The sequence below is a fragment of the Populus nigra genome, chromosome 2 (genome assembly GCF_951802175.1).
Source record: "Populus nigra chromosome 2, ddPopNigr1.1, whole genome shotgun sequence".
NCBI classification, from domain to species: domain Eukaryota; kingdom Viridiplantae; phylum Streptophyta; class Magnoliopsida; order Malpighiales; family Salicaceae; genus Populus; species Populus nigra.
In genome coordinates this window covers 43,594,132-43,605,186 of record NC_084853.1, presented here as the reverse complement: position 1 = coordinate 43,605,186, position 11,055 = coordinate 43,594,132, and the positions used below count along the sequence as shown (strand labels likewise).

Genomic DNA, 11,055 nt, shown 5'->3' with positions numbered 1-11,055 from the left:
TGTATGTTAACATGAGTAGTGAAATTCTACTAGGTTATTTTCTGCTCTACACAGGAAATTCTTTAATATTGTTATTAAATTCATTTCTATAAGTCAAACTTGAAAAAACTTGTTCATAATAATTGAAAAAAAATAATGTTCAAGTCATGCGAGACTTCAAAATTTTTAGTGATTAGAATCCATGTGAACTGATGGCTTCCTTTTTCTTTATTGGATTCCAACAACTTTTTGTTTATTTTTTTAACTCGTGGACTGGAAAAAAATTAGATAAAAATTAAATTTTGAAAAAAAATATAGAAACTGTTAAAGCTGAAAAATAAAAATTGGAGGATGGAAACGGATTTTTCCCAAAAAGTTTAGATTGGTCGTAATATTTCTTCATATTTCACCCTACAGTTCCCTACTATGTAATATTTTTTTCATTAAATAATTTGAAAAATCAATTACTAAATAGAAAAATAATAAATCTTGATAACCAAATTAAGAAAAAAGCCACATGTTCATTTCCATAGTGAAATCCCAAGGCTTTTTAGTATAAAAAACAAATTTATTTTTCACTGACTGTAAATTTGAATTTTTTTTTGTTACCACTTTCCAGTTCATCCAACAACTCAAGGTTGTGTTTGCTATTGTGTAATTACTCAAGCTCCCCACGTATATCAAGCCAAACTATTCAAAGATTCATTCCTTTTTTTTTAATGAATTTCTGGGTTCTTTTCTCAATCATAATTGTCATAACCCAATTTTTGACCATTTTAATGATGATGAAAAAAATAATGATGATGAAAAGCAAGTAAAATGAAATAAATAAAGAATGGATTAAAATTTGGGTTAAGAGCAACATGATTGGAAGTTTTGAGGTTTAATTAAACTTTGAAATTAATCTAATTAATCCAATCAAGGATTTAATTGGAGAATTGATAAGTTTTGAGACTTAATTGAGCTTGAAATTAATTTAATTAATCCAATCAAGAGTTTAATTGGAGAATTGATAAGTTTTGAGACTTAATTAAGCTTGGAATTAATTTAATTAATCAAATCAAGGGTTTAATTGGATAATTGATAAGTTTTGAGACTTAATTGAGTTTGAAATTAATTTAATTAATGAAATCAAGGACTTAATTAAAGAAATATCAAAGTTTGGGGTTTTAATTGGGGTCCAAATTGCAAAAATTAAAGTCCAAGGACTAACTTGTAAAAGGCACCGAAATGCAGGGGTCCAATTACAAATTAACTAGGGGCTTAATTACAAGACTTCCAAAACTTGAAGTACCAAAATGCAAATTGCCATTAAACACTCCACTGTTCATCTCCTCCATCCCGATTCAACAGAAACGGCTGAGAACGTGGGTAACGTTTTTTGCCCACGATGTGCCATTAATACATGCTAGGAGGTGTAAGGGTGTTGGGTGGCTTATAAAGATTGAGCACAGCAAAGAAAAAAGAGGAGGAAAAAACTGGGGCAAAGTTGGGGAATTGGACTGAAAGGGGAGAAAAAAGGACAGTAGAGAGGGGGACAGAACCGAGGGGAAAAACAGGGGGAAAAAGGGCGAACAACAACAAGAAAAACACAGGGGAAGAACCCTCATCTCCTGGGTGCAGACCTCCATCACCGTCGACCATCGTCATCATCTGCGTCTTCGTTTTCCAATAATATCACAAGCAACAGCTTAGGAAAGGGAAATTAGGGAAGACGCATGCAGAAAAACAGAAACAGGGGAGCAAGCTTCAGTTCAACCGACAGCACCTAACATCTTCATCACCATCGTTGATGTCCTGAGCAGAGGAAGCACATAAGGAAGACCAAGGAAAGAAGTAGACAAGAGTCACCACCAGCTTCACAACCGTTTTCGTCGCCTCCAGAAGCAGCATCTCCAGAGCTCCATCTTCAGCAGCCACTGCACCAGAAACAGGGCACTCCAGGAAAGAAATACAGGGACGAACCGGGGAAGAAAAGGAGGAAGAGAAGGAAGAAGAGAGGAAGAACAAGAGGAGGCAGCGTCGTTCGTCCAGCAGTGCGCCATCGTCTCCGGCTACGCCTTGCTGCACCAGGTAAGTCGTCCCTCATCTCTACCCTTTTGCATTTTAATTCACTGCTACAATAGCAGTGAATTATAATTCACTTGCTACTGTAGCAAGTGAATTATAATTCATTGGGCAGGCGTGCGTTATGCACGCCTGCCACCCAGCTGGGACCAGTGACCCAACCCCAAAAAAAAAATAAAAAAAATAAAAAAATAAAAAAATAGAAAAAAGTAGAAAAAATAAAAATAATGTATATGCATGAATAAAAATAATGTAAATTTAATGGTTTATTCACTGACGCCAGAGTCAGGAATAAAAATACCGGTTTAAATTTATATTATTTTTATTCGTTGTATTTTATTTTATTTAGCTAGAAAAATAAAAAATATGTGCATGCGTAAAAATAAATTTACTTTTTATTTATTTATTTATTCATTGGTGCTAGAGCAAGGAATACAAAATATTGATCTAATTTTATTTTCGTAGCTACGAATTTTTACCAACGCCAGAGTTGGAATTATTCGAGCTCGAATATTGATTGACGCCAGAGTCATGAATATTATAAACAAATCATCATAGCATAAACTAATAAATATTTAGCAATTTAAGACAAAACCGACAATGCAGTCTGCCTTAGGCAGAACGTTTAAGGGGTGATAATATCTTCCCTTTTACGTAACCAATCCCGAGCCATAGAATCTCTGTTGACCAGTTAGGGTTCCTAGTGACCATAATACTAGGTGGCGACTCCTTAAATAAGACATTTTTCCTAAAAGAACAAGATGCCATAAATCTGTTCTTTTTCCATATTCAAGAGAATTATTTGTGGGGCGTCGCGATGTCGGGTGCGACAGGATGGCGACTCCGCTGGGGACGTTAGGATTAAGCTTTGTCTTTTGTCTTATTATTGCTATTCTGATTGTTGTGTTTATTTGTTTATTTTTCCTGCATTTACTGCTTTAGCATGCATCCTTATTTATGTTGTCATGCATCACTTTAGAAGCACACACTTTACAAACTAGGATAAGTGGGGGAGTAACGGTACCCCAATGGCTTTAGCCTGGGTAAGACTCGTGAAACCATCCAACTCTCGCTTGATTGTTTACTTGGAAGTGGTTGATATGCCAAACTGATATTACTCAGGGCCTCTATCTTCACACTACTTGTAAGCCTCATATCGACCTTTCATGGACGATCACTGAGCATGCGAGAGACCCTTTGAAACTAGATAATGACCAACCCTTTGATGCACTCAACAATTAGGATCTTCCTACTAGGTTGTCACCCCGTGAAGGGCAAGTTTGCATTTCATATGCATTTTTTCTAATTGCTTCAGCATTTTTGCATAATTGCATGATTTACATTTAGCAGGTTGAAATATAGGTTCCCCATTGAAACCCGCTTATAACACTCGTTCGAGAAAAAGACAAATGGAAAACGAAGAAAGAGGCCAGTTGGAAGCCCAACATCAAAAAGAGGTGGAGAATCTTAAAGAAGAAGTCGCAAGGCTTACTAGTCTACTCGAGCAGGCCTTGAGAGATAAATCTGGAAAAGCAATACTTACAGCTCAGCCTGAAGATATGCATGTAACTCATTTCGATCCACAGAATCTGGGGGCAAATAGGGTGTCATCTGAATTTCAACAAGCTATGCATTTCCAGCCAGCATACCCCTCAAGGATACCGTTTACCATTGATTCTACCGAGAAAGAATCTCAAAAGGGCAAGATGGTGAAAGAAGAGGGTTTGGAAAAATGGACTGCCTTAGAAGAGATGATAAGGGCAATTGAGGGAAACCATTTGTGCGACCTGGTGAAAGCTGTCAATATGTGTTTGGTGCCTAACATGGTCATTCCTAAGAAGTTTAGGGTGCCGGAATTTATTAAATATACGGGAACCCAATGCCCTATAACTCATCTCAAGGCATACTGCAACAAAATGGCTGAGGTAGTTGATGATGAGAAATTGTTGATTCATTTCTTTCAAGACAGCTTAAGTGGCGCTGCCCTCACTTGGTATATGCGATTAAATAATACCAAGGTTAAGAAATGGAAGGATTTGGTTGATGCCTTCATGAGGCAATATAAGTTCAATATAGACGTGGGCCCTGATCGGTTAAGCTTGCAAGCTATGGAGAAGAATAACAAGGAGTCCATTAGAGAATATACTCAAAGGTGGCGTGAGGTCGCTGCACAGGTTAACCCTTCTTTGTTGGAAAAGGAGATGATCAACTTATTTGTCAACACTTTCAAGGCCCCGTACTTTGAATACCTGGTTAGAAGCTCTGCACAACATTTTACTGACTTAGTTGTTATAGCTGAGAGGATTGAACAAGCCATTGGGTTAGGTAAAATTGTTGATCCAACTGAAAAGAACGGTTTCACTGAAAAAGAAAAGGACACTGAAGGTGGTTGTCAAGGCACTTATCATTCCTATAGCTGATTTTTTCATACCGACTCCCAGATATCAACTATTTTGAAGAAAAGCTATGGTGATGGTAGGTCGAGAATGATCTACAAATGACTTCAACTGACTGTTGAAAAGATACCCTTGTCAAGGAGAATAAATGATTGAAAGATTCTAGAAATTTCAATCAATGATCACTAAATGTTTAGCCCCTTTATGAGTTATCATGCTAGTATTCATTAGCCCAAGATGTTGTCATAAGTTCCTTGTGGTTGAACTTATTTTCCAAAGTTTCAATGAAATAATGAGTTTGTCATTCAATCGTGTTTACGATTAAGCTTTATTCATTTTTCCGAGAGTGTTTTCTTATAAAGACTCACAAACACATCTTTGAAGCCTTGCGCGATCTCATAGACGCAATTCATCTCTTTTACCAAAATCAGTTTCCCTATTGGAGTTTTGAAAAATTGATCTGGCGTTTTGATTTCAAAAATAATTTGATGTTTATTCAAAAATGATATTTTTGACATTCTACTTGTAGAATGACAAGTGAATCAAGCAACTCCATCATTGAGGTGACTAAATTATGAACAAAAAAAAATGTGAAAAAGAAAAGAAAAGAAAAAAGAAATGAATAAACACCCTTACCCAATGACTCTTGAATCATGTGTTTTTAAATGTATGAATAATGGTATGTAGTGAACTCGTTGCTCATGACCCATGAAATGCATCTTTGCAAAGACCAAACTATCACACTAGATGAGGTAAAGTTTATTGATCATAGTGGCTTGCGCTTGAAATGAGGAAAGGCCATCTTTGTTATTCCTTTCACTTTCTGAAATAAGTACATCCCTTGCGATCCTTTTTTTGAGCCTGAATAATTTTTCTTTCATGAATACAAATCCCGACTACGATCACACCCCACACTGGGGGGCAAGAGAAAATTTCAATGAGAAAAGAGAAAAAGTTGTGAGAAAGCCAAAAAGGCATAAGAGCTCAAGAAACTCAAATGCTAGGGGGCATGCCCAAATCACTAGAAAAAGTGACATACAAGATAAAGTGAGTATGCCCTAGCAAAGCAATAAAAAAGAAGAAGCATCAAATCAAAGAAGAGTGGCAAAAGAAAATGTGAATGACGTCAAGAGACAAACTGTTGATAGTGATCCTCGGTCTTTGAAACCCTGAAACACTCTTTGAGCCTTATGAATCCTTTTCTTTCATAAACCAAGAACCACAACCTACATTACGTGCCTATAAAAGTCCTTTCTAATCAAGCAAGCAAGCAACCTAGAATAATAAACAATGCTCTCAAAATGCAAAGAATACTTTTCATGACATCAAGAATAAACTACTCATTATTATTCATGCTGATAAAGATGAATGCTCAAAAAGAGACAAGTTTTTCTCGTACAAAACCTCGAGCTTTTTTCTCGAGCCCGTCACTTTGAAACAAAAATGTCATCTCATGACGTATTTTCACCAAAGACCTCATTGCCAAACACGGGCAAATAATCTCTTTTTCAAGAAAGAAAATAACCAAGGAGTTGCAAGATTTCAAAAGCAAATTGTTTTAGAATCACATCGAAATGATTTTTGTTTTCAAAATGCAAGATCAAGATTTCAAGATTCATTCTAGACCCATATTCCTTCACCAAACTGAAAAGGAGAGAAATGAGAGAATGGCCTTTTAAAACCATTATTTGTCTAAGTCGCTGATAAAGCACACTTAGGGGCAATGACCAATACAAGAGGCAACATTGTGTTTAGAAGGAAAAATTCTAGAAAATGAGATGGTAATTTCCTTCAACTAGACAAGGGGGCATTTTGGTCTACAAAGGACAGTTTGATCCTTTCAGCAAGTGACACCGAATGTTTTTAGTAGTGAGACGAGGAGTAATGAATGATTCTCTCAAATTATTTGACAAGACAGAAAATCTCTAGCAAGCAAATGGGTCACGATGGGCACCACAAAGGCTAAATTGTGCAAACAAATCTGGAAATAGACTTACATGGGCCAACTCGAGTGGGCTAGAAGCCAAGCGGCAAAGAGGACCCAAATCAGAGATAGCAAGTCCTCATCAGTTAAGCAACAAGAAGACTAAGAAGAAATGGGGGCCTATATTTCAAAACAGGTAAAGATGCATGCATATCATCTAAACTTTAAGACATTGGACTATGAGTTTTGCAAATTTCAGATGAGAAAATTCCAACGGAATCCATCAAGTGGAAGGCCAACTTGAAATGGCCAAAGATCAAAATTGTTGTTGAGAATTTTTCATTTTTGAGAATTTTTTTTTTCTAGGCAGGCCGCCCACGAGAATCAGGCCCTCTGAAAAATCTCTATGTTTTTCCAACTCCTTAAAATGCGCCTTTGAGCCTTTGATCATCATTTTTTTAGGGCGCTTTCAAGCCCTCGGTTTCCTCTTCGAGTGCCTTTGAGCACTCACTTTTCTCTTTGAGCGCGCCTTTGAGCCCTCGCTTTCTCCCTTTGAGCGCGCCTTTGAGCCCTCGCTTCCCTTTGAGCGCGCCTTTGAGCCCTCGCTTTCTCCCTTTGAGCGCGCCTTTGAGCCCTCGCTTCCCTTTGAGCGCGCCTTTGAGCCCTCGCTTCTCTTCGAGCGCGCCTTTGAGCCCTCGCTTTCTCCCTTCGAGCGCGCCTTTGAGCCCTCGCTTTCTCCCTTCGAGCGCGCCTTTGAGCCCTTGCGTTTTCCTTTCGAGCGCGCCTTTGAGCCCTCGCTTTCCTCTTCGAGCGCGCCTTTGAGCCCTCGCTTTCCTACTTGCTTTCCTCTTCGAGTGCCTTTGAGCACTTGCTTTTCTCTTCGAGCACGCCTTTGAGCCCTCGCTTTCCTCTTCGAGCACGCCTTTGAGCACTCGCTTTCTTCTCGCATTCTTTTGAGTGCGCCTTCGAGCCTCTCATTTTTGTTTTTTATATACTTGGATAGGTCACCCATCACAATGAAACCAGTAAAAAAAAACAAAAACAAACAAAATGAAACAAAAAAAACAAAAACAAAAAAAAACAAAAAAAAGGTGGGTCGTCTTCCAAATGACTTGTTTCTTGATTTCTACATCTCTTGGTAAAAGTCGTGTGTCAATCTGCTGTTTTCAAAGTTTTCAAGACTTAAAAAAAAAAAACAAAAAAAAAAAAAACAAAAAAAAAATCCTTTCTGTATCTACTTTTCTTTATAAATTTACTACACAAAGCTAAAAGAAAATGAAATTTTCCAATATCTTTGCATAGTAAATATTATAAAGAGGGGGCAACTGTCATAACCCAATTTTTGACCATTTTAATGATGATGAAAAAAATAATGATGATGAAAAGCAAGTAAAATGAAATAAATAAAGAATGGATTAAAATTTGGGTTAAGAGCAACATGATTGGAAGTTTTGAGGTTTAATTAAACTTTGAAATTAATCTAATTAATCCAATCAAGGATTTAATTGGAGAATTGATAAGTTTTGAGACTTAATTGAGCTTGAAATTAATTTAATTAATCCAATCAAGAGTTTAATTGGAGAATTGATAAGTTTTGAGACTTAATTAAGCTTGGAATTAATTTAATTAATCAAATCAAGGGTTTAATTGGATAATTGATAAGTTTTGAGACTTAATTGAGTTTGAAATTAATTTAATTAATGAAATCAAGGACTTAATTAAAGAAATATCAAAGTTTGGGGTTTTAATTGGGGTCCAAATTGCAAAAATTAAAGTCCAAGGACTAACTTGTAAAAGGCACCGAAATGCAGGGGTCCAATTACAAATTAACTAGGGGCTTAATTACAAGACTTCCAAAACTTGAAGTACCAAAATGCAAATTGCCATTAAACACTCCACTGTTCATCTCCTCCATCCCGATTCAACAGAAACGGCTGAGAACGTGGGTAACGTTTTTTGCCCACGATGTGCCATTAATACATGCTAGGAGGTGTAAGGGTGTTGGGTGGCTTATAAAGATTGAGCACAGCAAAGAAAAAAGAGGAGGAAAAAACTGGGGCAAAGTTGGGGAATTGGACTGAAAGGGGAGAAAAAAGGACAGTAGAGAGGGGGACAGAACCGAGGGGAAAAACAGGGGGAAAAAGGGCGAACAACAACAAGAAAAACACAGGGGAAGAACCCTCATCTCCTGGGTGCAGACCTCCATCACCGTCGACCATCGTCATCATCTGCGTCTTCGTTTTCCAATAATATCACAAGCAACAGCTTAGGAAAGGGAAATTAGGGAAGACGCATGCAGAAAAACAGAAACAGGGGAGCAAGCTTCAGTTCAACCGACAGCACCTAACATCTTCATCACCATCGTTGATGTCCTGAGCAGAGGAAGCACATAAGGAAGACCAAGGAAAGAAGTAGACAAGAGTCACCACCAGCTTCACAACCGTTTTCGTCGCCTCCAGAAGCAGCATCTCCAGAGCTCCATCTTCAGCAGCCACTGCACCAGAAACAGGGCACTCCAGGAAAGAAATACAGGGACGAACCGGGGAAGAAAAGGAGGAAGAGAAGGAAGAAGAGAGGAAGAACAAGAGGAGGCAGCGTCGTTCGTCCAGCAGTGCGCCATCGTCTCCGGCTACGCCTTGCTGCACCAGGTAAGTCGTCCCTCATCTCTACCCTTTTGCATTTTAATTCACTGCTACAATAGCAGTGAATTATAATTCACTTGCTACTGTAGCAAGTGAATTATAATTCATTGGGCAGGCGTGCGTTATGCACGCCTGCCACCCAGCTGGGACCAGTGACCCAACCCCAAAAAAAAAATAAAAAAAATAAAAAAATAAAAAAATAGAAAAAAGTAGAAAAAATAAAAATAATGTATATGCATGAATAAAAATAATGTAAATTTAATGGTTTATTCACTGACGCCAGAGTCAGGAATAAAAATACCGGTTTAAATTTATATTATTTTTATTCGTTGTATTTTATTTTATTTAGCTAGAAAAATAAAAAATATGTGCATGCGTAAAAATAAATTTACTTTTTATTTATTTATTTATTCATTGGTGCTAGAGCAAGGAATACAAAATATTGATCTAATTTTATTTTCGTAGCTACGAATTTTTACCAACGCCAGAGTTGGAATTATTCGAGCTCGAATATTGATTGACGCCAGAGTCATGAATATTATAAACAAATCATCATAGCATAAACTAATAAATATTTAGCAATTTAAGACAAAACCGACAATGCAGTCTGCCTTAGGCAGAACGTTTAAGGGGTGATAATATCTTCCCTTTTACGTAACCAATCCCGAGCCATAGAATCTCTGTTGACCAGTTAGGGTTCCTAGTGACCATAATACTAGGTGGCGACTCCTTAAATAAGACATTTTTCCTAAAAGAACAAGATGCCATAAATCTGTTCTTTTTCCATATTCAAGAGAATTATTTGTGGGGCGTCGCGATGTCGGGTGCGACAATAATAATTAGGAATTAAATGCAATGCAGGATTTTTTTAGTGGTGCTCCCCTTCAAATGAAGGGTTCCCTAGATTTCGAGGGTGTTTAGCACTTTAGCTAGTGAATTTGCTTCATCTATTAAATTAAAAAAAAAAAAAGGAAGGAAGAATCTCAGGATTCAAGACCAAAGGTTGGAATCAAAGCTTTCAGTTTGAAAGATTTGATGAAAGTTGGATCAAGGATATTTTTCAGGGGCACATCGTCGTTTTTGGAGATTTGACCTAAAATTTGATGAAAAGACCGTGGAACAAAATGAAGAAAATCTTAGCAGCCAATAATTAAAATAATTATTTATGCTAAGACTTCTTCCATCTACCTAGCAGTCAGTAATTAAAATAATATTCCCTAACCTAACCGGAATTCGACTCTTGCGTTATCAGCATGGGATCATATAATATTCTTTTTTTTTATTAAATCACAACAAATATTTTCAACTTATTTGTTAGCTAAAACCAAAGTTTTTGCTCGGACTATTTTTAAAGAATTATACCCTACGTTGACTTGGTTGTGTTCCTAACTAACATTTGTGGGATCACATAATTAATATAAGTGCTCTGGTAAGATATATATATTCCTAATCTAACACTTATTTTACTGGCATGTTGATAAAATGTTTTTTGATCAGTAGCCATAAGGAGCGAAATCTCGACGTTCGTAAGCGTGATTCTGACCTCCAGTGCATGGTTGCCCCGTAACACCCCTTCCGATTCGAGAACAAATAGCGTTCAAAGGCAGGATTCGAGGTTGATCTTTCCCCCGGCAGCAGACCCAGCTCTCAGATGTATCTATTGAAGCAGCACAAGCAGTTAGAGGAGGAACCCGTTGAATCCTGAAATATAATTTTTTGCTGAAGAAATATCTTTAAAAACAGTGTGTGTAACAGGCCTCGGGTTTTCTATTTGTTCCCTTCATTTTGTTTATATTCTTCTTCTTTTGTTTCTTTACCGACAATCTTAAGGATGAAACCGAGTAAAAGAACAAGAAATTATGGAAGTATAATATGATTGGTGAGATACCTCACTTATAATAAAAAATTTTAGTTTATAGGAATTAAAAGCTTCACTAATATATAATTCTATAAGTTAAATCTTATTCTTTTTATATGATATAATTCATAGTTCAAAAAACATCAGGTTACATGCATTACACTCAATAGATAGAAATTCAGCAAGTAT

General features: G+C 36.9%; 1 protein-coding gene across 1 annotated transcript; it reads left to right on the top strand.

Annotated features, from left to right (window-relative positions):
• The first annotated feature begins 1,278 nt into the window (after window positions 1-1,278).
• LOC133681428 (uncharacterized) lies at window positions 1,279-4,751 on the top strand. Its single transcript, XM_062104472.1, has 2 exons — window positions 1,279-2,052; window positions 3,397-4,751. Exon 2 carries the CDS (start codon window positions 3,456-3,458, stop codon window positions 4,464-4,466), a length of 1,011 nt encoding a protein of 336 aa, XP_061960456.1. The 5' UTR covers window positions 1,279-2,052; window positions 3,397-3,455; the 3' UTR covers window positions 4,467-4,751.
• Window positions 4,752-11,055: the final 6,304 nt, after the last annotated feature.

Excerpts from the sequence above, each read along its gene's own strand:
- LOC133681428 (XM_062104472.1), top strand. The coding sequence starts at position 3,456 with ATGGAAAACGAAGAAAGAGGCCAGTTGGAAGCCCAACATCAAAAAGAG.